We start from the raw sequence: 27,969 nt of genomic DNA on the forward strand, positions 1-27,969 counted from the left end.
GCATCAGATATTGTCAGATACTATCATCACTGTACTATAGACTATTCAATAACAACCTGGCTCTTGATCTTTCTCTCTGGTAGTGATCTGCTCTCTCTCTCTCTCTCTCTCTCTCTCTCTCTCTCTCTCTCTCTCTCTCACTGCATGTTGGCATCTTTGTGGCAAAAGTTCCACTTCACACCTTATTGTTGGACATGTTCCTTTGAGCTTGCTCTAATCTGTGTCTCATCTGCTGTCAGTCAACTGTGTTTATCTCAACTATCACTTGGTGTTGCATTCTCTTCTTCAGGCTGCCTCCCACCTTCTGGTTTCAACAATTTGTCTTCTGGCTGCTGATGTGTGTGCTGATATCTGGCTATTCATGGATATAGCATTGGCAACCAGGAAAAAGAAAGTTATTCATTGGGACGGGCACTAAACTGGTTTACCTGCTAGAGAAACAGCAGCAGCTTCAGATAGACTTGCTACAAAAGTCACTTCCACTTCAGACAGACAAATTTTGAACACATGAAGCCACTTTACTCCAGAACTCAGCACCCTCTCTAGTCAATGCCCCCCATTCATTCTCAGTCATTTCTGCCTTTCAGTGACACTAAGGAGGACTGGGACACATACTTACACCGAATTAAGTGACATTCCACGGCACTTCAAGACTTGGATAGTTCATTTCAGTGATTATTATTTCTATCTTGTATGTCACCAGACATGTTTTTCCTGCTCCACAAATTGGTGCCTCTATCTGACCACCTGGTACACTCTTTACATTAGATATGTGCTCTGTTGACCAACTATTATTCACAGAAATATCATGTGGTTGTGCCCAGAATCAAGTTCCACCAATAGCATAAACAGCCTGAACAATCATACCACTTTGGGTCACTGACTTGCAAAGTCTAAGCTGCCAATGCAGTTTCACTTGAGCCAATGAAGGCTGCAAGGCTTTGTATGTGGACACCTTGATTCAAGATGTCATGGCTCAGCTGGCACCCAAACCGGAGGTATGCACAGTGGCACAGAAACTGGACAACCCATTGTTGGAAGACATCCTGCACATCACAAATGCACAGGCTGCTAAAGAATGACTTGTGGCAACACCACAGGTCGCAGCACCATACACTCCACACCCAGGTTGCACCACCACTGTGCTTTGTCATTGTCCAATGTCTGTCTGGGATTCAAGCTTCTGGTTGCCCCTCATCAAAGGTCAGGGGGCCACTCCCTTCGTGCCCACAACATTTTTCCAATCACTTCTGAGCAGACAGTCCAGATCACTCAGGAACCCGCACATGCTGTGGCAAAGAGAGGCTTCTAAGCTCAGTATGCTCACATTGCACGACCCATGCTCCCATCCCACCCCACGCATACACTAGGATAGCATACACGTACCACAGTCCAGGCATCCCTTCCCTGTGGAAACTGTTTCACACTTTACATTTCTTACCAGAACATTTTTTTTTCCAGATGGGCACAGTAGCCAGCATTTCTTTGATCAATCAGGTGACACATACACAACTGGGCTCACCCAAGTTGTCCCCACACTCGCAATGTTTGGGTGCCTATGGTGATGGTTCTATTTGTCTTGGTGGGCAGTTAGAAATCATTGTGGCCTACAAAAGCATTACATGCCACATTACATTACTTAAAGCATTACACACCTCATTACATTATTTATCATCAATCACCAACCTGCTTTCAACATTTTTGGAAGCCTCATTGCCTTTACATTGTTTGTTTTCTGTTAATGATGAAGTCCCTTTCTGGGAACTGGACAATCTCTTGCCTGCATTTGCATCAATATTTCATCCGGATTTGGGGTGTGCCGCAGACTTTCAGGCCACATCACCCTTCAGTCAGATGCTACGCCTCATTTATACTGTTTCAGATCAATTACCTTAGGTTTGTTTTGTAAATAAAACTGCGTTTTCTTGCAGCAACATAATTTATTTTTACCTGACATGTTTCACCTTTTTCTTGCTCTAAGGCATCTTCAGTGGTATCTATAATAATACCATTTTGTTACTTTTAGATTGTCAAAGAGCTTCACTTTCCATTTTTTAAATGTAAATAAGTAATTACTGAGAGTTTGCTGTGGTCTGCATTTCCTCTCATCTGGTCTGGAGATCACATAACACTTGTATTTCTGACACATAAGCACAATTTTGTATTCCGAACTTTTTCTGTTCTTGCTGCAGAGGATGGCCACACAAACAAACTTGACAATTACACTTAACTTATGTGCTGCTGCGAAGTAGGAGCTAGACTGTCTCCAGGCTGCTGAGGTTACTGAGCCCATGAAATCTAGTACATAGGCCTCTCCAGTAGTCATCATCAGAAAGCAAAATGGTTCACTCACACTGTGTGGAGATTTCAAGGCCATGCTCAATCGCAGATAAAAACTTAGGCTATGCCGCAGCTCGATGACCTCCTTGCCAAACTTAGTGCAGGGGAATACTCCTCCAAGATCAACCTGACCTGCTGATGACCTCAGATGTTAAGTCCCATAGTGCTCAGAGCCATTTGAACCATTAGAGCCATCAATCTGCCGATGCTTACCTCCTGTTACACTGCGATGAGGAATTACAGAACACTTCTGCCATTAACACACCTTTTGTACCATGTAAGTGCACTTTTCCAAAGGTTTCTGAAACAGATGACAGTACATATCCTGGCTTGCATGAATTACTTGAATAATCTCACTGATATAGGACCATCCCACAAGGATCATTTGCAATACTTCTGCATCCTTTTCATGACCCTGCAGGGTTCTGTCCTGCTTTGTCTTATGGAGAAGTGCAGGTTTTTTTCAGTCAGAGGTGGAGTATTTGAGCACTGGATCACCAAGACGGGTATCAGGTCCACTGATCGGAATGTTGCCACAATAGACTCCTTACCCCATCTGGCAAACTTACCTGAATTGCAGATGTTTTCAGCAATATCAACTATTATTCCATGTTTGTAGTGTGCATAGCCCACATTGCTGAACCACTCAACTAGGCTTTCAGCCAACTGAAAACTAGGCAGGAATCTGAACCTTACATTTAATCCATATGCATCGAAGACATTGGTGGTAGTGTTTGTCATTAAAAAAATTCATTTATAGCTTTTTCGGACCCAACTGTCTCTAATTGCAGATCACAAATCATTGGTGGCATTATTCAGGTCACACTGCAGCCTCTGGGAGCAGACATCCCAATGCTTTCAGCATTGGTCATTGTTCCATAGTGCTAACAATTGTACCACCTGGTATAAGGCCATTCTGTAGCATTCCAATGCCAATATATCCACTGGCCCACACCGTGATTTCAACCAACAGGAGGTCATCTGCTACCAGCTCGATACTGAGTGGCAACGTACATTGGACAGCCCCTTGTGTCACTGCCACCATGCATGAGGTGCCCACATTGCGGCAGATCCTCTAATACGTAACACATGGCTGGCTAAATTACCCCACTTCCTGTGTGGCACACTACATCAGCTCCTGGAAACACATTCTTCACTGACCCTCAGTTGTCGATGATGTCATGCTTTTAGCTACTGAGATGGATGGGCATCGGGTGGTCATCTTACTAGAATTGCACCAATGGGTGTTGAACATGTTGCACCAGGGACATTGGGGGATGTCCCATATGGTGGTGTTAGCTTGCCGACATATTTACTGGCTGGGAATCAACATTGACATCAAAAGAATGGTTTCATGGCAAGTGCTTGCACCAGGCAGCACCCGCACAATCATTTGCCTCCTGGCCTGTGACCTGTCCCTCCAGGGAGCAAATGCATCTCAATTTTGCAGACCCATTTTTGGGATGCTTACTTGAATACCCACATGTTGTACGCATGGCATCCACCTCGACTGATGCCACCTTCACCACTTTTTCCAAAGTTTAGGCCATCAGAGGGTTGTCTCACACATTGGTCTTCAATAATGGGCAACAAGTCATGGCATCTGCCCATAAAGATTTCTGTGAAGGCAATGGCAAAAAACATATTTGTAGCTATCCATTCCAGCCCATATCTTGGTGAAGTAGAACATCTCCTGTGGACTTTTAAACAGCAAATGAGCCTACAACTCCCCACTATTGCAGTGGAAATCCCTTCCACACCCATGTGGATCGATGGAATCCCCTGCTAGCTCCATGCCAGTGATGTCCAGATGAATGCCACCAAACACCTTTCCCGTCGGCAGTTGGAGGGAAAGGGTCATCGCCCGTATCTACCTTCTGCCCCCCCCCCCCCCCCCCCCGCCCCCACAGCACTGTCCATGGCGTTTCCACATGTAAACACCTGTGTCAGGGAAAGGGGGGATACGCTATCAGGCTCTGCCAAAGTTGAATGCCCACCAGAGCAAGTGGATGGACAGTTAAGAGGCTGCCCAGAGCACATTAATTAGGTCTGTCTGCTTTGCACTTCATAGTTGGAGAGGTTGCTTTGAGTTTGTTCTAGTCTGTCTAGTCTAGCTGTGTTTAGCTCAACTACCACTTGGTGTCACGTTCTCTTTTGCAGGTAGCCCTTCACCTGTTCCTCCACTGGGCTCTGGCGCATGTTCTGATATACGGTTAACTTGCGGAAATAGCACTATTTATTAAACTAGTGTGTTTGGTGGTGGCATACAATACCTATACAAGTAAATTTAATGATTCTGTTTCTGATTATTAGTGATTGCAACATTTGCAGCCACTGTGAGGAGGTAATAAACGAATCAATGATTTGAAAGTGTCATCATTTCTACCAGAGCTATTTCTGGATCACTATGTTTGTTTATTTCTTGTTTAATAATGTTCCAAATAATTTCTGATTAAATTCTTGGAGGATTTTACAACACAGATTGTAATAGTTTCAACTACACTCAACAACTAAAAGTTGGTTCTTGAATCTTACTACGGAGGTTTTCACAGGATGGTTTGCATCTATCTTCAAGCATCAACCAGTTCAATTATTTCAACATCTGCATGACACTCTCTCACATAACTCAGCTCTTTCTGCATCTCTACTATGGTCTGCTATTGGTCAAACATACTTGTGAGCATTCATGATGTGAAGTTATGCATAAGCATTTTTTGAACCAATGAAAGATGATAACCATTACAAAAGTTTATTTTCGTGATGTATTACACAATCTACTGTTTGGTTGTATATTCTATTTATTCACATGTAACGTGAGATCGATGGACAAAGTGTATCTGCAAGCTCGGATGCCACAAACATTGTATAATGTTCACAGTACCTGCTGGTTTATTCCGTGTTGTTTCTGCCTTGGGGATCCTATACAAGCCATACAGGAAAAGGAGCTGTGACAATGCCAATGATATCATGGGGACTAGAGAAAAATTGCTATATGGATACTCTCAACTGAAATCTGTTTAACAAGACAGAATGTTTTTGAACTTATTAATGTTTTTGCAGTGTTCTGAATAATGTAACAGATTTCTAATGTGCAGTTATTATAAACATGAGTACAATATGCAAGATATTCTCAATGAGAAGCCTCACCTTTATTTTATGAGTTGGATGTTGGATCTGTAGTCTTAACTTCCAGAAGTTCAATCAGAAGAGGCTGACAAGTCAACAGAAATAATAAGATGAGCGAGATTGAATAACACAAGGTCTTAGCACCTAGTCAAGTGTTACTTCGTCACTTGATAACACGGTAACTGGACGAGGTAGGGCAGTGGTTAATACATTGGATTTGTGTTCGGGAGGAAGATAGTTCAAATCTGCATCCAGTCATCCAGATTTAACTTTTCCGTGATTTCCCTAAATCACTCCTGGCAATTGGAATGATGGTTCCTTTGAAAGGGTGTGGATGATTTCCTTCTCTATCCTTGATACAATCCGAACTTGTGCTTCACCTCTAATGACATAGATGCTGACGGGACGTTACACTCAATATTTCTTCCTTCTTAGCATGGTAAAGAACCAGTGGAACACCATGTGTGGCAACCATGGACAACAACCCAGAACAAATACAGCTACAAGTAAATGAAATTTAGGAAGAACAAGTAGGAAACAGAATCTGATAATTTAAAGAAAATCAATACATTTGTGGGATTTGATATCTGTTGTCCATATAATGAAGATCAATGTCAAAAATTACACTGCAGTGCATAAATCAATTGCTAGCACTGTGAATCACGAATTTTGAAGAGGTTTTGGTAGTCGATGAACAATTATGAAATCCTTCATCTACAATTACGGTGCAGAAGAAATTAACTAGCCCACAAGCCAAAAGATTCCAACTATGACTACAGTGGGCTTGACTGCAATAATCCCATGAACAGTCAACAACAGCAGCTGTGGACCGCAATTGCGGCACATCAACATATTGTGGAAGCAGTATCTATGGTTCAGTCATTTTCAGCGGCGCGGCACGACCTACACAATGATCCAGCTTATCATCATCATCTAGGCATACCAAAATGCTAGTGAGCTGTATATAATCCACGTTGATTAGTTTCGAAAAGCTTTTTTTGTGTTAGTGTTTATGTCATGACATAAACTGCAAGTGATTTTGCAACCAGTTTATGTCCGTGCTCTAGCGGTGTAGATAGCTTTGTTGCAATATTAGGCTGAGACTAACTAAACATGTGTTATTGTATACACTGTACACCTATGGTCACAGGGAAACTAGCTACAGCTATTACTCTCCGGTTCACAATATTTAGTGAGCAACTGCCTAATGATTTCGAAGACCTAACTACCACATTACAGAGTACTAAAACTGAATTAAAAAATGAAATAAAAACAACAAACTTGACACTAAAATAAACAAACATCACACTAGAAAAGTTTATCTGAGTCACATAAGGAAAAGGAAGAAATCAGAACTGATATATTGCAATTATAGGTGAAACTTTCCACCTTACCAGAGGATCTAAATTCATAAATATTGAAACAGTGAGATTTAGTTCAAAAGGAAGATAATGTGCAATTTAATAATGTGAACAAGGACTTTACACAATTAAACGATTTAACTGAGCAGCGATTTGACACAATAAGTGATCAAAGCTCAGGCACACAAGTGAGGATGAAAGTGCTGGAACAAAACAATGATTCAGGTGTAGCCACTATTTCAAGCTCTGCACTTGCTACTTTGGAGAAGCGTCATTGACCTAGCCAATAAAAAAGTGCAAGAAAACATTGAATTGTCGGTAGATACATCTCATTCTAATGTAAAAACAGATAGAACAGTGTGTGAAGTACAGAAAATTTGGGAGGCTTAACTAAAACTAAGGAAGTAGATTTTGAGCAGACAATCACATTTCCATGGGAGTGTACCAAAGCATACCATTCTTGGAAATCTAGCTCTGAAAGGTACTTAAACTGTAATGACTATATGAATGGAGATTTAAGCCCTGAGCATAGCCCGTGTCACAGTAGGTTGGATATGAACAGATGTATCAGAGCTTATTGTGGTTTTTATTGTTACTGTGAAAAGTATTTGAACAGGAAGAGCTATTTGAATGGAGCATAATTCTATGAACATGTTTCATGTAAACTATTATGCTTTTCATTATCTGTAGAAGCAGTATGGTTCATTAGTTGTGTATGCTGCACAATTTTAGATGTACTACTTTATTAGATGCTTAGTGTCAAATAGCAATAAGTGTGCTATTCAGTGAAAGAGTAAGAAGCCTACATAGAAGATGTGTCAAATTGGTTTAATTTGACTGTTGAAGTTACACAAGCAAAGGTGATTACTGTGTCGTGTTGCCATACTCTCCACTTGGCACCAATATTAAGGTATTAGGTTCAGATTTCAGCGCCTGTGTGGGTGAAACCGGCGAAATCTGTTCCATAGGGCTTGCTGAAGAACATCCCCCGACTCCTCTGCAGGGCGAGAATTCTTGGGTGGGCGGTGGGAGGAGTATCAGTCTTTGGGGTCCATTGTCTTTATCTTTGGTTCTAACAGTAACCAAGATGGCCGCCGAGTGAGATCACAGGTATTTTCTTCGTCCGCTAAAATGACTTATTTAAGAGGAAATAGTGCCAAGTTTAAATATTCTTTGTTTTTATTACTTGCTGTAGTGTCCGTTCTTGTCACACAACGGAATATTAGCGTCCAAGCAGAGCTTGTTCTTGAAAAAACTTGTTCTTTAGCTGAGGTCCCGATAATCGCGACATAACCCGTAATTTTGCGTGACATAAACACAACAAATTCTATTCAAGTTTTCTTGATAGTGCAAAAATCGTTTAAAAAAGACAGCTACTAGTTTCATCAGTGTCTATTGTCGCAATAAAAGTGTAATTAAACATTTCTAAATCGTATTTAACTAACACATTTCGTATTGTTTACTAGTTAGATAGACGCGATCTAGGTCTAAATTTTCCGAGTTATAAACGTTTAAAAACCTGACCAAACACTCCTGATAACTTAAATTCTCTAAAAGCAAAGTAATTACAAATTCATTCTTCTGTTTTTGCATCTCTAAATCAGTAGAAAAACAACAACCACCGCACATAAGATCTTTGTGTCGTTTTTTTTTGCTTGCAGACATACAATCTCGCGACCTTGACAAATTTAAAACATTCTTTAAACTTAACTATTCTTTCGAAACTGACCATGAGTGAGAAATGTGGGAGCTGTTATAGGGTAGTGAGTAGAGGGATTTGTTGCCAATCTTGTAGGAAATATTTTCACTGGGGGGGATGCAGTGGGGAGAATGTTGGGAGAACAGAAGAGGCTCTCTCCTGGAACTGCAGAGTATGCAGTAGGAACATCTTGATTGGGGAGCAGGAAAGGAAAATCTGTGCCCTTCAGGCACAGTTGGAGGAAGCAAGGAAGGAACTGATAAGGATCAAGGGAAATAGGGGGAAGGAGGGTGGTTGGGAACTGGCAGCTGGTAGGAGGATAGGAAGAAAGAGAACGCGATCTGATAGTTTTATCATCAACACCAAAAACAGGTATCTGCCACTGCCAGAGTTAAGTGGAGAAGAGCCTCAGGTAGAACGAGGAGCAGGAAATGTGCAGCACACTTCAACCGAGGCCAAGAAGCCTAGGAATGTACAAAGTGTTAGGAAGAAGAAAGTGCTGCTGCTAGGTAGTAGCCATGGGCGAGGTGTAGGCCCTCAGTTACAGGAAAGTTTAGGGGCAGCGTACCAGGCCACCAGTATCTTCAAACCAAATGCAGGGCTAAGTCATGTGATAGAGGACCTAGGGTCTTTATGTAAGGATTTTACAAAAGAGGACCATGTAGTGATAGTGGGTGGGGCGGGAAACAGTTTGGGCAGGGATGGGGCATATGAAATAGGTGGTGACCTGGACAAGATAGCTTCCCTGACTCATGGCACCAATGTACACTTTGTTGAGCTGTTCCGGCGTCATGATCAGCCACGCCTTGATGGAGCTGTGAGGCGAATCAATGTGGGGCTGGGGATGGCTCTGAGGACGGCCAACTTTGCTCATGTTTCTCTGGTGCCCGTCGGGACTATCAACAGATGGGGTTTCACTAGGCATGGCCTACACCTAAACAGGACTGGGAAGGGAAGATTGGTACAGCTGATTCATGAAAGTATAGGGGGTGGATCTCGGGCCACACACACATGGTCAAATACCTGTTGTCATAGGTAGGAAAAGTAGGTCTTTTTTAGGATAAATCCAGACAACAGGTTCCCCTGCCTAAAGAGTATCTCTAGCAGTTCAAAAAATACTGAAACAATCACTCACAAGACAGATTATAACACTTCAAAAATCACACATACCAGATGTCACAAAGAAAAACAAACCATCGGAAAGAGTAACATGGGGCATTTCACAGACTTAACAATCCTCCATCAAAACATGCAATCAATAAAAAATAAAATACAAGCATTAGAAGTTGAGCTCCAATCTTTGAGCTGCACAGTAGTTTGTATTACTGAGCACTGGTGTAGAGACACAGAAATCCAACATGTAGTATTATCATTGTATGAAAGGGCAAACTCTTACTGCAGAACTACTTCAAGGGGTGGAGGATCATGCATTTATATCAGAAAAGGAACACAGTTCAAATCTAGACATGACCTCAGTACAGTAAGTGAAGACAAACACATTGAAATATCAGCTATTGAATTATCAGGGCTCGATATCACCAAGAAATTAATCATTTTGTGTGTGTATAGATCTCCCAGTGGTAGTGTGGACACTTTTTTCAATAAATTAACAGAAGTTCTAGATAAAGTCTCAAGTACAAAGGTCAACATAATTCTGTGTGGGGACATAAACATCAACACTAATATCATAAATGAATCCAGCAGCACCTTCATAAATATCCTTCAAAGTTTTGGCATGTCCCTATTGGTCAATAGTGCAACAAGGGTTACTACAATGAGTGCATCAGTAATTGACCATGTGGCCACAAATATAGACAGGGAAAAATGTGATGTAGCTGTAAAAGATCTCGGACTATCAGACCATCTCTGTCAAATAACAACAGTAAAATCAGGCATCGAATCATTCCCTAAACTACAAGCCTATAAACGACATCTATCAGAAATCAAAATAAAAGATTTTTCAAAAGAACTAGAAAAACAAAGCTGGGATGAAGTGTATAAGGAAACCAATGTGAATATGAAATTCTCCAAATTCTCCACATTGTTTAAATTGAACTTTGAAACAGCATTTCCAAAAGTATGCATGACTGTATCAACATCTCACAAAAACAGATGGATAACAGCAGGTATTAAGAAGTCCTCCCAAACACTTAAACACCTCAGTTCCATGAAAAAGATTCACAATGATCCAGAATTCTTAAATTTCTATCATAGATACAAAAAGATTTATAGGAAGGTGCTGATTGCTGCAAAAAAGTCATTTAATGACAAAATAATATATAATGCAGAGAATAAAAGCAAAGCAGTCTGGGATGTTATAAAAAAGGAAACGGGGAGAGGCAAACAAACGCAGAATAACATACTGCTAAGGGAGGGGGATAAGGTAATAAATGATCCACAACACTTAGCAAACTATGTAAACGAACATTTTTCAAGTATTGCAGAGAAGTTACAGCAAAAATTCCCCAAAACAAATATAACACCTGCAAAAATTGTTGCACTAGATACAATGATGTTACTTCCAACCACAGAGAATGAAGTCAATAAAACTGTTCAAAAGCTAAAAAATAAAAAGTCAGAAGGCTTAGATGATGTACCAATGTGTGTACTGAAACAATGCATAGGGATTATACAAGGCCCATTAACAAATATAATAAATGAATCCTTCACATCAGGGACATTTCCAGAGCAGCTAAAACAGGCAAGAGTTGTACCTTTGCTTAAGAAAGGTAATGCAGAAGACATAGAAAATTACCGACCCATTTCCCTGCTGTCAGCATTCTCAAAAATAATAGAAGCAATTATGAAAGACAGATTAATGAATTATCTGAATAAATACAATCTTTTAAGCAAATCACAGTTTGGTTTTCGAAGTGGCAAAAATACGGAGTCAGCCATAGTAGAATTCACAAAAGTTGTACTTAATGCTCTTGATAAAGATGAGTGTGTCACAGGCATATTTTTGGATCTTTCTAAGGCTTTTGATACAGTCGACCACAAGATTCTATTAAATAAATTAGAAGCATTAGGAATAAGAGGGGTAGCTAATGACTGGTTTCGATCATACCTAACAGATAGGGTACAAAGAGTAGAGATAACACATACTTCAAATAGATCTAAACATTTAGTAAAATACTTATCAGAACCAAAACATATTAATATAGGGGTTCCACAAGGTAGCATATTAGGACCAATACTATTCCTGATATACATCAATGACTTTCCCAGTAGTGTTACTCATGGTGAGAAAATTCTCTTCGCTGATGACAGCAATATTATAGTCACTGAGAGAACAAGAGAACTCCTTACCGAGAAAGCAAATGAAACTCTCAAGGAAGTTTACGATTGGGCAATAAGCAACAAATTGACATTAAACATAAAGAAAACTAATGCCATGAACTTCAGTTTGAAGAGGAAAAATGACAATCTTAAATTAAATGTAGATGGCACCTCTATAGACTGTGTAACAAATGCAAAATTTCTAGGAATGAATATTGACTCTCAGCTGAAGTGGTGTGAACACACAAAGGTACTTGCAAACAGAATGTCATCAGCATGTTATGCCCTTAGAATTCTATCATCTGTGTGTAACATGCAGTGTCTTTTAGTTACATATTATTCATATGTACACTCAATTCTTAGCTATGGCATTCTTTTTTGGGGAACAAATCCTCAAAATATGAACACAATTTTCAAACTCCAGAAAAGAGCCATAAGAATAATAACCAGAAATAGTAGTCGAGCTCATTGTAAAGATCTGTTCAAAACACTGGGAATTTTAACTGCTCCATGTGAACACATTTACCAGTCAGTTGTACACATCAAAAGTAACATTGGCAATTACTGCACAAACAGCTCTGTCCATGACCATGCAACAAGAGATAGACTCAACTTACATTTACCAAGAAAAAATAAACATAAAACTCAAAACAGCATTTTCTACCAAGGAATAAAACTGTACAATAAATTACCAAAAGAGATTAAAGAAATTTCAAAAATACACTTATTTAAGAAGGCAGCTGAAAAGTACCTGTTATGCAATACATTTTACACATTGAAGGATTACTTAGATAAAGCAGAGTAGGGGTTTGATAAAAAAATGTTATACAAACAAATAATAATAATAATGATGATTATAAAACATCCAATATTCCACATAACACCTTCACTTTATTATTTTTCTTCTTTTTTCCTTTCTAGAGACACTCTCCCCTCAAGCTATGCATAGCACAATACTAACACCTCTTCCTCTTTCTGAGCTCAACATCTCACTCATTATGAAGGGATGCTGACTCAGTTTTTCAGGATAGCAAATGGGAACTTGCAGTACAGAAAATGGCCCAAGGATCACCTGTGTGTGTGTGTGTGTGTGTGTGTGTGTGCGCGCATGTAGTGAGTGAAGTGTTATGAAACAATGTGTGTATAGTGTGTGCAGAGAATGATAGTGAAATATGAGTGAATAGTGTGGCATTACATTATTTAATGAGTTATTTGTAAATAAATTATTGTATACCAGGAGTAAAATCTAATGATTGTCTCTAACTAGAAGTCTGTAAATATACGTGTATACGAATTAGCTTACTGTAAATTGATCTAAGCTTGTAAATACTTTGACATGTCCTATATCCTTGTAAAAAGAGATCTACGGATGAATAAAACTACTACTACTACTACTACTACTAACATCCTTAGTCTTCCTTTTCCTTTCTATCTACTCCTCCAGGGGTACCTTGGCTATTTCTAAGGAGTATATTTTCTATCTCAAAAGACATCATAATAAAACATAGAATGTAGGCGACTATTCTACTGCAAACTGCCTTTAGCAGTGTAAGTCCTTATGTATGTTTATCTCTCTTATGACCCTTCTTGGGTATGGAAATGACCTACATCATTTTCCAGTCCCTTGCTACACTTCATAATTCCAGCAACCTAAGTCACTGTTTGTTTCCCATGTAAACTTCATCCATGACTACCCATTACAACAGGGAAGTCTTCATAAATACAACACAATAGCCAAAACCATCTCTGTTCAACCACTCTGTTACTTACAAGACATGAAAGACGTAACCATGAATTTGATCAAGCATTGAGAAATAGTTATATAGATTTTCTGACAACTAACACAAATGCTTTTGCGATACTGATCTTTCATCTCAAATTTTATTTCACTGTTTTAAGTTTACTCATCAGAAAAGTAACTATAGCAAAAAGTAAATGATATAGCATGCTTTTTTAATGATGAAATTTTGTCATTTGAAGGAAAAAAGGTACAAGATGACATCATGATATAATAGGCAAAAGAAATCAAATACATGAATATATAATACACTACATGGAAAACTCACTGCAAAATAGAATGGATGCAAGACAGACAACAAAAGCTTCATCCATACACAAGAGTGTGCACACACTGCCATGAGCACCACCACCATCCTCCATCTCAATCGCACGCACGTATGGGCACGCGCTCGCGCGCGCGCACACACACACACACACACACACACACACACACACACACGAACACACACACACACACACACACACACACACAACCATCAATCTAGTGTTCTATGTGACAAAGAGTGGAGCCACAAGACACTAGAATTGTGACTTCAGTATAATTCTGGGTAAGTGTGAAGGCTTCCAGTAGAAATGTAGATCTTCAGATAAAATACGAGAACGCAGTGCATGCAATGATAATGTGAACTGGAATTAGGGACATTACTATGATTTTTGTGAATTTCAGCAGTGTTGACATTTATCCATAAATTCCACTAAACTTTTTACCTTTGTAGAACTATGTTTATAGGAGACAGAATGATATATTATCACTAAATCAATCCATTAGTTAAGCACACAGCAGTACACTCACCACAACATCAGTAAAACACACACACACACACACACACACACACACACACACACACACACACACACAGAGAGAGAGAGAGAGAGAGAGAGAGAGAGAGAGAGAGAGAGAGAGAGAGAGAGAGAGAATAGTGGAAAGGATGGGTGAATACACACCTTCAAAATACCTGCAATATCTTCTCTCGTAAAGTGTGCGAAAGGTGAAGCACCATCAATTTCCCACAGCTGCAGTTCTTCTGTATGAGTTATACATGATATATTAAAGGTGCTATCCATGCCTCTAAACCAGTGCAGTTTGTCCTGTTTTAACATTCAAAGGTGTGAAATAATTTGTAATATTTAAAATTCTATTTACATTAGGAAAGAAAATTTACAGTCAGAGATAAATATAAAGACTATTTCAGAAAGAAGAAGAGCATCTGTTCACCAACAAATACAACATACAACCAAATGAGACAAGCACAAAAACATATTTAAATATCTAGTTTTTCGACCTTTCAAAAATTCAAATAAACCTCTATTCTCAGTGCAGTGTATCTCTATCCAGCTTGTATACACTGTTTAGTCTATCAAAATGCCTTACAGCTTTAGGTATGTGCTTATTATCAATTTATAGCAGGAAGGGCTGCCATCATGAAGTTGGCAACTGAAATGGTGTGTATCACAATGATTCCATATAAACATTTAATTACTATCATGAGACACAAAACAATACAGATCCGCTGCACAATGGTCATTCACACTCATCACAAATTATGCTTCACAGATACTTCACACTGAATATAACAGAACTTCACACTGCCTTTGTCTCCAACTAGAAAGGCCTGTGTCAACTCAGACACAAATGTGGCTGTATGATCACTTTGGCCTCTAGACATCCAAAACAAACAACAGTACAAATTCCTTAGCACCATTGTGCACAAAAAGGGTGGGCAAGAGAACACATCGAGAATGTAGAACATTGGTTGATTAACATCAGGTTCTCTTCAACAATGAGTAGAAGATTTTACAATGTAGCTTGTATTTATATTATTGGTGATTTTAGTTGTACTGATATTAAGGTACAGCAGGAAGGTGGGTCAGTCATGTTTTGGGCTGGTATCAAGTACTGATGTTGGACCCCTCTCATTTCTATAAAGCGTAATTGTTGGGCTGTGCAGTATCGGGATAGAGTCCTCTGACCTTTGCCCAGTCCCAGAGTCACCATTTCAGCAACGCATAGGTGCATTGGCACCTCGTGAACCCATTCCTCCAGGTAGCAGAAATTAACTGAATGGAGTGGCCTGTATTACCTGCTGGCCACAACCCAAATGAGCATGCTTGATTCAAGTTGAAGCTCATAGTGTGTTATTGCAGGAACCCTCTTCACACACCGGGCAAAACTAGAAGAGTGGGACATGCTTTTGCTGCGATGCCAGCACACCAAGGAAGATGTAAACATGCTACAACAATCTGTGGAGAGGAGCAATTGGTTATTTGGTGCTCTTCGGCAGCATATTTTGATTGCATGAATGTGTACTTCTGAACAGATTGTGTTTATTTATTTATTTATTTATTTGGTTCAGCTCAACCCTTTAGTTTTGCGTGTGACTTGTTCAGTATGTCTTCTTTCTTCCCAGTACCTCTCCATTCTCCTGCTTCTCCTGGTTCCCTATGCTTCTGTGATCTTAATGTTGACTCTGGTATCAGTCCACCTATGACCCTCCACTGCATTCCTACAGCTGGACCTATCCTGCACTGATGCAAACATCAAATCTCTGTCTTCTCTTCCATATTAAGCTTGAAATTGAGTCTACATATAATGTTTCAGATTGGTGTTTCTGGGCACGTTATTCTTTCCATAGGTTGTCTTTCCAATATATAATACTTTCTGCAGCATTTGAGACCTGTCTATTATCCTCTTGTTGGTCTATAACTCACCTACGTAAAAGAAGTTGTTCACATTCTCCACCATCTGGGCTTCAACTTTCCAGTTGGTCTTTGCATTCAGAACATTTGTCTTGATGTATGCTGTCTTGGGATTGGTTATTGCTGCAACTACAGCAAGATTTTTTTAGTGCCATTTTTGCATCTTCTTCATTCTCATGTAACAAAGCCAAAATTCAATAACATATATCTGTGCAGAATAATAGGCTCTGTTAAGTCCACGAACATCATTACAGTGGTTTTACATTTCCTGTGACAGTGTTCAAATATCATTTTGAGGCCAAAAATCTGTGTGGCACAGTTCCTCCCTTTACGAAAGCCAGTCTGATAGCCTCCAATACTTGGCTCGAGCTGCTCTTGCACCCTACTAAACAATACTTTACAGATTATCTTGTACCCAAAGTTAAGTAGTGAGATGCATTCTTACACACTGGAATAATGATAGCTTCTTACCTGTCTTTTGCTATTCAGATGTCTGCTATTATTCTGTATGTATTGTCTTCTGTTGCCAGATGAACTTACTTAACTTCCTCAGTGCAAATGCCACCATGAGCTGCAATTTATTGTTCTTGATAGCTTTCATTACTTCTGCCACTATCGTTCTGATGGGCGTACGACCTCTGTTGTTTTCCTTGTTGCACTGCAGCATTAGCTTTTCTGTAGGTGTTCCAATAGTCAGCTGATTGTTGAAGTACCTTGCCATTTCTCATCTATTTTCAGTTCATCATCATACTCCTTCACAATGGGCTCTCTCACTTTATAGCCCTTTATACCATTCTTTATCTCCTTAAAGAAGGCTCTTATTTTTCTTTAATGCAACATCTGCTTCTTTCAACTTTTTTTTCATGTTTCTCCCAGTATTTTTTTATTATTTAGCAGTTTTCTTCTCACTGGCTCATATATTTAAATCTTCTTTGTTCTTAGTTGTTTTTCAGACCCTCCACACTTTTCTTCTAGACTCAGCAGCATCTTGACACTCATCCCTCCATCACTCATGTTTCCTTCTCTTATTACATGGGGCCTGCCATTCTGATTCCACTTTTATGATGTCCCTCACTTTTTTGCCATACTTTTTAACTGTAAGATTCCTTGCAAATTCATCCTTGTGTCTGTCCAAAGCTTTTTGTTAATTCTGTGTGTCCATTGTTTTCTTTTTTTATTTCTATTTGCGAGGTGTTGGCATTTAATATGAGATAATGGTCATATTCCATCCCAACTTTTTTCTGACTCTAGTGTTCGTAAGCTCCCTGTGGTTCTTCTCTCAGATTGCTTCAGGCCTGTCTTTCACCAATCCCATCACCTGGCCTCACCCATGTTGTCTTCTTAGTTGCCTTGACTTTACAGTGATTGGCCATGATCCTCATCTTGCACCTTCAGCACAGAACTACTAGCCCCTCTCCATTCTTGTTAGTTCTCTTGTGTGCCCTGTATTCCCCTAAAGGACCTTTGAGTATCTTCTTTGTATCCAATTATGAACTGAAACTGCCTAACAGGACTGTTACCCACCTTTTACCTGTTTCTGTCACTACCTTAGCCAGCATGTTTCAGAATTGTTATGTTCTTGCTTTTAGATCTATGCCCATACACACTTACAAGTACGCAGGTGGTCAAACAATTTTATGAACAGTTTATTTTGTGAACAGTAACTTCTATGACACTAAGAAACTACTTTTGGAACTGATGTTTCACTACATTGAGAACAAAATACTTCAGGAAATCTTCAATCCTATGAACACTTTATCCAGTTTTCCATAATCTGATTTTCTTTTCAGTTGGTGAAAGTATGAAATTATACAGAATGTCTTCTAGAAGTTAAAAAACATGGCATTAACCTGGATGCTGATATGTACTTCCTTATAGATCCCCCGGCAAACTCTGAGTTGCAGATTACCATAAGTTGAGAGATACGAAGTGACTCCTGCAGATGATGTATACAGGTAGGCTTTCAAAGCAGACGTCAGTTTCCATATTTTTTTTTTTTTTTCAATATTAAAAAAAAATCAGGTGCTACTTCAAGTGGACTTTTTCATTGCATGTAATACTACCAGATTTATGCCATTCAGAGGTCAAGTGACATAGATCCAGTATATTAAATACTCTGATGAAAACCACTTGTAACAATGGTTGGAAGATTGGTTGGTTTGTTTGTTTTCCAATAATATATCAATCACAACCCAGAAAAGTTTTAAAGATACGCTACAGAGGCTTTTATTTCTCTAAAAATGTTAAAATATGCATAAAATACAATTATTGGGGAACAGTTTGATGCTAGTAATTTAGGCCATTAGTTAGGTTCATCTGTCCAACATCCCCTCTTGAAAACAAAAGTAATATATACATTTTTCCAATCACTTGGCCTACTTGCAGCAGTGACCTGGATTTTGACAACTGGTAGAAAGACTACTACAAGACATGCCCTTCAGCTGTGAAATCAATGTGCAAGACTTGCTGCCCAAAAGAACAATATTAATTTTTGCCTAGTGAGAACATGGAATTTCAGAATGATTCACAACACAAGGAACTGTCAACAAGTTTACCGAAGACATAGTGCATCGCAGGGGGCAGCTAAAGGGAACATGGAAATAATAACTTCTGTGGTGTGTGGACACTAAAAATGACTGCTGCAAATTTCTCTCCCTCTTCTACCGAACAAGAGGCCTTCTAATGGCTCTGGATGACAATTTAAGTGTGAAGTAGGTATCCAAACTTCTTTTAGGAGATGACTTATTGGCACGCTCGGCCGACCTTCCTTCCTGGCTAGCTTGCTGTTGTAAACTGTCTTTCACTTCTGCTCCGAAGTATGCTGCTAGGTACAGGAATCTCTTTCTACTTATAAAAATAAGTAAACATACGAAGTTTCATTTGCTTCAACTAATGACGTATATTTGAACTTCAGACATTTTATAAATGCCACTCTTCACATAAATTGGGTCTCCAAATGTCAGAAACAAACTAATTTATCTATAAGAGAAAGGTGGCTTAAACACCCTGTCCATTCTCAACATGAGTCAGGACACACGTCTTCCCTTCAACAAGGCTAAGACAAGAGTTTTTCTCAAGAGTACTTTCTCAACTGCTCTTGTTATTATAACATTGGTCACTGACACAATTAGCACAAAATGACATAGAAGCTCCACAGTTCTTCCATACACTTTCACTAAAACTTCCATGGATCGCCTGACAAGTACTTGTCATTGCCGTTTGACCGCCACGTCTACATTATTCTCGCGACTGAATTTCAAACCTGCACCCACAAACTTGTGACACGCAGTAGGTGGGATTCTATTATCCCACATTCACATCTAAAATATCAGGTGTTTGAGACGGTCGAAGGCCGAGTGGTTTAAACCAAAATTCTCGAATCACAACATATCCCCCCCCTCAGATCAGACATGCGATATTTTATACATAATCATTATGTAAATAATATCACTCATACCATCATTTCATATCATAACAATATACTTTTCTTATACATGTTTATACATACATCTTTCACCTCAACAACAATCTTTTTTTTTCCTCTAGAACTATCTTTAGCTGAGTGTTTCTTTATTCTGTTCTTACTTTACTTTGAGATCCAGACATGTGCATTTATTTGTGGTTCAGTCAGCTTCCCTAGTATTTAGGAATTGTAAGGACTCTTTCCTTATTTTCAATCGTAAACTTCAGGTGTTCATGACACATGAGTAATCTACTTTCCGTTCTCATTTTAATACTACTTTTCCTTCGGATGTACTATTTTTACTATTTTTTGTAGTTCGGAAGAACTCTTTGACGCTCATAAACTTACATGAAATGTAACAATGCTAGTTGTGCATAGAATTCAAACTTTCCAGAATAATCCCTATAATATTTGTAACTTTTATCACGATACTGTCCCCTTCTCCTAGGATCAGCACCTATACCTTGCTTGTGGGTTGACCTTATGAGAGCATTTCCTCTTTCCTTTCTGGTAGGTACACCCCCCCCCCCCCCCTTATAAAATATTCCTATTGGTGGGGTGGAGGGCAACTTTTAAAACTTAAATGGAAACCACCATTTTTTATTGCAGATTCAGATTCTCCATAAAAAATGAATCAAGTTTTCTCTGAAACATTTTTTTAAATCATTGACAGATGGTGCTGAAATCGAGAAACATTAAAATTGGGGAGGAACTACGATTTATTTAGAATGATCTGTGAAGGACGCATCAAATCGATACAAAATGTGCAGCAATTCTTTCACTATGCCAAATTAAGCTTCTCACTGTATCTTGATATGATGTTAATTCGAGGTGAATGCCATAACAATTATGCTGCAGCTGCGCTATTGTATCTAGATCATTTCTCAAACAGACAACATTAAAGCTAAAAAACATTATTCAAAATTGCACTCAACGAGCTCGAAATGAATACATGCACCGTCCACCTCGTCATCGCGAATACAATGAAAATGATGCTTGTACCCTTTCCTTATCATTCAAGTGGATCCCGAAATTAGTAGTCATGTGATTCAGAGACAAACTGGAATACCAAAATCAACTGTTTTGAGGATTTTGAAGGCACATAAATATCGTGCGTATCATATCACTGTGACACAGGAGTTAACGCCGAAATATATGCAAATATGCGTGCATTTCTGCCAATGGGCCTTGGAAATGATAAGAGGTGACAATGATTTTTTTGAGATACGTTATGTTCACCAATGAAGCCATTCAAAAACAATGGCGAATTCAATCGTCATGATTGTCATTATTCGTCCCCTGTCAATTCACACTGGCACAGACCCGTTGACAATCAACAAAATGGAAGTTAATGGTCTGGTGTGGAATTTTAAACGGTTGCTTGATAGAACCGTAGTTTTTTAATCAAAATGTTACTGCGGATTCTTATTTACAACACCTTCAGGATGATTTGTTGGAGCTAATGCAAGATGTTGATTTAGAAACTAGGCAACGAATGTGGTTCCAACAGGACAGAGCAGCTCCCCATTATGGTCAAAATGTGCTTAACATTTTAAATTTACCGTACCCTGGTCAGTGGATAGGATGCGGTGGACCGATTCAGTGGCCTCCAAGTTCACCAGACCTAACATCTCCTGAATTTTTCCTGTGGGGTTATTTAAAAAATATTGTTTATGAAAGACAGCCCACAACCTGAAACGATATGGAGCAATGCATTCGAAGAGCATATGGAGCCATACCACAGGATGTGCTGCTCAAAGCTGTGGATAACTTTTGCAGACTAATGACTTCATGCATTGAAGCAAATGGGGATAATTTTGAACAATTTCTTCATTCTAATTTCATTAATTAAGCACCCCAAATTGTGAGAGGCAAGGGGACTCACACTAATGAAGTACCCCAATGTGTGAGAGGCAAGGGGACTAACACTAATGAAGCACCCCATGGGAACATCATTCTACTACGTCCATGTCGTTGTTCCTGGGTAACGCTAAAAGTAGGATACAGTACATTTTGTACAAAAATAGCTTAACCTGGCGTAACGAAAGAATTGGTGTACATTTTTTATTGATTAGATGCGTCTTTCTCGGATAATTCTAAATCAGTGTTCTTCCCGAATTTTACTCTTTTCTTTATTTCAGCGCCATCTGTCAATGGTTTAAAAAAAATCTTTCAGACAAAACGACACACACATACACGATGTAGAACCGTCACAGTTCTTATACACATATGCAATGTGGAATTGTCATAGTTTATATATATGTGTGTGCATATTTCCCTGTGTCACATATTCTTTCCCCTACAATACCTGGCAATTCTCACAACATGACAGGCTTTCTAGTCTGTAATTTCAATGTTTGTGTCTAAATGTATTTTTGTGTGTATGCAGAAGATGTGTGTTCATGTAGTCTGATTCTTTGACTTTCTTATCTAAAGATAATATCTAGGTTATTAGAAATCACTGAAACAAGGAAGGACTTCAGGGACAGAAGTTTGTGAATATGGAAAGAGGAAAAAAATAGATAGGTCCTCAAATGAGAAGTAAGAAAGGAAAAAAATAGATACGGTTGCTAAGATTTAAGCAGAGAAAGAAGATAGCCCCAAACACAGGAAACCCTTCCCACCCCCCTTCCCCAGGATCGCTACCCCTCAGGTACTTGAGCGAGATGCCGGAGGAGGTTTGGTGTTAAATCATCTCCTACAGAACGGGCATTCCCACCTTCACTCTTGGGGTCCCCGAAGGAAATCTTAGCAACCCTACGGAAATGGACAATGGTGAAAAATCAGGCACACTTGTTTGCGAGGGTTGTGTGTTTTGTGTTAACCATGATTTATTTGCTCTTGTGAACCATGCTTTTATTTACAATACCCTCCCCTTTCAAAACCTATACAAACCCTCCCATTTACATCACATATCATAAAAGGTATAAAATACTCTATACAAAACAGAAAATTTATACACTATGGTATCACAGTTGTTTAATTATTCACCTCATATTATATCACCCATAAATATAATACTCTATTCATTTTATTTTATGTTGATATCACTTTCTTTCTCATTCTATGATTCACCTAAGTTTTCTTTATCTTGTAGTCATATCCAGTTTTCTAAACACTGCAATTATAGGATAGTTTAAGATGTTAGGAATAGATGACAGAATAGTTTAATATTTGAAAGGAATTCGGTGCAGGAAAACTATTTTGGAAGAAACACCGAAAACAACTCGGGATCCAATGGTCGTCACTCCGTAACTCAGAATGTTAATGTCCACGGGGAAATATATGACTCCTCTCGGGTCCTATGGATCTGATATTAACAAGTCTCCCTAAGAAGAAAAATTCTCGATGTTCACAGTTCCCCATTCCAAAGCTTTCCTAGAAGATAACCCACAGCAAATTCAGTCTTTTTAGAGTCTTCCCAATTTTTTGGCAAAAGCCTGTTTAAACGTTTTCAAGAAATGTGTCAGATGTCCACCTCCATCGGGCTTAAATTTGGGGAATTGCCTGGATAACCCTGAATTAGCCCCCCCCCCCCCCCCCCATTGCAGACCAGTTATCACTTCACTAGTTAATACATCATAGGTGAAGTTACCCTTTTGTCTACTTTATCCTGGATAAGTTTGAATTCTTTCCACAGGTCATCTATACCTTTCCTGGTATCATTAAGTTCAGAAGATAAAATAGGAGATACGTTTCTAGATGTTACTCCCTTGGTAACTTTTCGATCCATAATTTCTTCAACCTGTTCCTCCAAACGACTTATATTTATGATATCAGAGTTCACTAATTTCACTTTGAACTTCCTTTCCACATTATCTTCTCATGTATTAACACATGTAATTTGCGACTGAATTATTGGCATTAAATTATCCTGCTTATCGACACCATCTTTCAAAGTACTCAACCCTTGCTTTACAGCATTAAATTTAACGTTGCACAAATTTTCAAAGGATCCTAAATTTTCATTAAGATCTGATTCTACACTACTACATTTGTCTTCAATATTCAATTCTAATCTTTTTGTCAAATTCTGAAAATTGTCATTCTGTTTCTGGATGAAGTCAGTAAACATTTGATTTACATGAATCATCAACGAACCAGTCAATTCATTCTTTAAATCTAATTTCAAATTTTCTACTTTACTATTTAAGGCGTCAAATTCAGTCTTTAAAGCACCCATGCCTTTGCATAGATTACTAAATTCCTTGCAATGTAAGTCAACTTTGGCATTTAACAAGCCTAAATTTGTTATTAGGGCATTTAAATGAGAATTTTTTGATTCTAGTTTTTCACTTAGAGTCGCATTTTGAGTTTTGATTACATTTACTAACTCAAACCAGTCAGGCACTTCCTTACTAACGTTCATAGCCATAGCTGGTTCTTGAGTTTCCTCGACTTGTCATATGTTACCCATATTCTTGCAAGCTTCCCCGCAATGTGTGAGAGCTCTGCACTCCCCGCACCGTATCTTCTTAATCGAAGTGTTCTAGGCGTATTTATTCTTAGAGAAACACTCTGGACTCTTCTTATCAATTTCTCAATTCAAAATTTTGCTCCTTTAAATACTTGAGCATGTTCCACTATCTCGGAGTAAATTCTTTGCCGTATTTGGTTTAGTTGCTACGGTGACATACAACAGCTTCTTCCCTCGTTTTTTGGTCTAAGAATTCCTGTGTTTTCAGCCCTTTCTCACTGGTCACCACACTCGTAACAGCTTTGTGACGACTTTTTTTAATAGGCCTTCTCTTCCAAAAATGTGTTTTTTCAGCAACACAATCAATATATTTGGATTCCATGCACAATAGCAAATTCACACTTTCACTATAAATATATACTGTTTAGTAAGTCTCTCGTGTCTCCAAATGTCAGAAACAAACTAATTTATATATAAGAGAAAGGTGGCTAAACACCCTGTTCATTCTCAACATGAGTCAGGATACACGTCTTCCCTTCAACAAGGCAGAGTTTTTCTCAAGAGTACCTTCTAACTGCTCTTGTTATTATAACAATGGTCACTGACACAATTAGCACAAAATAACATAGAAGCTCCATGGTTCTTCCATACACTTTCACTAAAACTTGGGACCAGATGAAGCAAATGAGAGGAACCTATTGAGGTTCTGGACGAATGTAGATAGGGTTTCCTCACCCTTCATCCAGATTACAAAGACGTCATCAATTAATTTGAACCAGACATGGGATTTAGGATTCTTGGTGTTTAGGAAGGATTTATCTAGATGGCCCATGAATAGGGTGGGTGTCATAGGATGGTGTCATGTGAGTGCCCATAGCCACACCCTGGATTTGTTTGTAAATGCCTTCAAAGGAGAAGTAATTGTGAGTGAGGACATACAAGGGATAATATGGTAGGAAGGAGGTTGTGTTCAATAGCAGTAAGACCATGGCCATTAGGGTTGTTAATGTAAAGAGAGGTGGCATCACTAGTAATCAGCAGGGCACCATGTGGTAAAGGGACAGGAACTGCAGGTTAGGTTTCGGGTAATAGGTTGAAGCTGTTGGAGTCTATGAGAGCAGAGATGCTCCCAGTGGCAGCCAAGTAACTGGCTACAATGTTGCATCTTGAGTGGTTGGGTTCTTGGACTTTAGGAAGCATGTAAAAGGTAGGAGTGCAGGGAGTGGACTCTGGCGAGAGGCTCTGGGATGGGTCTAAGGATTTGAGGAGTGACTGGAGACCCAGCTCGATTTCTGGAATGGGGTCACTGTGACAAGATTTGTATGTGGACGTATCTGACACTGGCAGAGTCCTTCTCCCAGGTAATCCTTGTGGTTCAAAACAATAGTGGTAGAGTCTTTGTCTGCAGGTAGGATTATAAGGTCGGGATTCGTTTTTAGATGGTGGACTGCTGTTCTTCCTGTTCATTTGTGTGTGTGTGTGTGTGTGTGTGTGTGTGTGTGTGTGTGTTTTGTCTATTTTGACAAAGGCCTTGTTGACTGAAAGCTTATTGGAGACAGTCTTTTTGCTGTGCCTATCTGCAACTCAATATGTCCGCTGTACGGTGAGTGGCAACACTCCTTTTCAAAAATACTAGTACTTCAAAAGTCATCAACAATGAAGAAAAACACATGAGTAATGAGAGTATGAAAAAAATACTTTCAAAATCTGAAGAAATACACATAACAAAATAAAGAAATAGGAAAGAAATAACATCATTACTAAAAAAATGTATAAATTATCTGGTAAAAATAAAAAGAAAAGATCTGCATATGTTGGATATAGAGCAAGCCGATGGAATAATGAGGATAGTATGAATCTAAAAGAGAGATTCTTGATGGCTGGATGAAGGTAATTATTGTATCTATTTTTATGAAAGGTAACATGGCACTCTGTGAAAGCATTCTGTGAAAGCTACAGAAGGTTAGCATTACTGTGCCGCTGCATATTGATTAATGAAAAGTACACATCTGGAAAAAGATCACAATCAAGTCCAAATAAAAAAGCAGCAGCATCAGTGAAATATGTTACTTTTCACTGAATGTACGTATATTATGAAGATCAATGTACAGACAGAACACTACTGTGGAGAGTGGTGATATTTATTCAATCATCAAATAATAAAATATTCCAGAATATGCTAACATTACAAACATTAAAAATTTTGATAATCTCCTAGAAATGATAAAATACTTAATAACAAATACAGGGTGTTACAAAAAGGTACGGCCAAACTTTCAGGAAACATTCCTCACACACAAATAAAGAAAGGTGTTATGTGGACATGTGTCCGGAAACACTTAATTTCCATGTTAGAGCTCGTTTTAGTTTCGTCAGTATGTACTGTACTTCCTCGATTCACCACCAGCTGGCCCAATTGAAGGAAGGTAATGTTGACTTCGGTGCTTATGTTGACATGCGACTCACTGTTCTACAGTACTAGCATCACGAATGTGGTTTTGCAGTCAGTGCAACGTTTACAAATGCAGAGTTGGCAGATGCCCATTTGATGTATGGATTAGCACGGGGCAATAGCCGTGGCGTGGTACGTTTGTAACGAGACAGATTTCCAGAATGAAGGTGTCCCGTCAGGAAGACGTTTGAAGCAATTGATCGGCGTCTTAGGGAGCACGGAACATTCCAGCCTATGACTCGCGACTGGGGAAGACTTAGAACGACGAGGACACCTGCAATGGATGAGGAAATTCTTCGTGCAGTTGACGATAACCCCTAATGTCAGCGTCAGAGAAGTTGCTGCTGTACAAGGTAATGTTGACCACGTCACTGTATGGAGAGTGCTATGGGAGAACCAGTTGTTTCCATACCATACACAGCGTGCGCAGGCACTATCAGCAGCTGATTGGCCTCCACGGGTACACTTCTGCGAATGGTTCATCTAACAATGTGTCAACCCTCATTTCAGTGCAAATGTTCTCTTTACGGATGAGGCTTCATTACAACATGATCAAATTGTAAATTTTCACAATCAACATGTGTGGGCTGATGAGAATCCGCACGCAATTGTGCAATCACGTCATCAACACAGATTTTCTGTGAACGTTTGGGCAGGCATTGTTGGTGATGTCTTAATTGGGCCCCATGTTCTTCCACCTATGCTCAATGGAGCATGTTATCATGATTTCATACAGCATACTCTACCTGGGCTGCTAGAACATGTGCCTTTACAATGTTCTGTTGCTGTGTGTTTCCATTCCATGATTAATGCGATTTGAAAAGAAGTAATAAAATGAGCTCTAACATGGAAAGTAAGTGTTTCCGGACACATGTCCACATAACATATTTTTCTTTCTTTGTGTGTGAAGAATGTTTCCTGAGAGTTTGGCCATACCATTTTGTAACACCCTGTACATGCTAGTGATGGTACTTAAACGGGCGATCTGCAACATGCCAACCACTGATGTTAACTGCAGTTTCACATTGCATGGAGTGCAGCTCACAGTGGTCATCCCTCACATGGAGAAACAGCGAAATACTGTTTCATACGATTTCACACGATCAGAAAACATCCTCGATCTAGATCTTATCAGTGGTCCTCTGTATGGCAGTGCTGGAGAACCCTTGCATTTAGTTGGGCTGTCAAGTCCTCTTCACTAGAATGAACATCAAAGGTAGCTCCTCCCATCAAGCTTTGGAATCATTGAGTGGGTTTTCAGCTACCTTGAATGAGAAGCCCTCTTTGTTGATCTGTGCTGCCAGTATTGTAGTAGTGCTTTATATTAACAACATG

At 39.2% G+C, this 27,969-nt stretch overlaps 1 protein-coding gene across 2 annotated transcripts in view; it reads right to left on the reverse strand.

The window, feature by feature from the left end:
* LOC126272808 (WD repeat-containing protein 89) overlaps positions 1-27,969 on the reverse strand; it is a 264,167-nt gene that overhangs the window by 120,410 nt on the left and 115,788 nt on the right. For both annotated transcript variants that reach the window (XM_049975994.1, XM_049975995.1), the window contains one exon: positions 14,551-14,694. In XM_049975994.1, the coding sequence (XP_049831951.1) occupies positions 14,551-14,694 (144 nt within the window). The remainder of the gene's footprint in view (positions 1-14,550; positions 14,695-27,969) is intronic.

The sequence above is a fragment of the Schistocerca gregaria genome, chromosome 5 (assembly GCF_023897955.1).
Source record: "Schistocerca gregaria isolate iqSchGreg1 chromosome 5, iqSchGreg1.2, whole genome shotgun sequence".
Classification (NCBI taxonomy): Eukaryota; Metazoa; Arthropoda; class Insecta; order Orthoptera; family Acrididae; genus Schistocerca; species Schistocerca gregaria.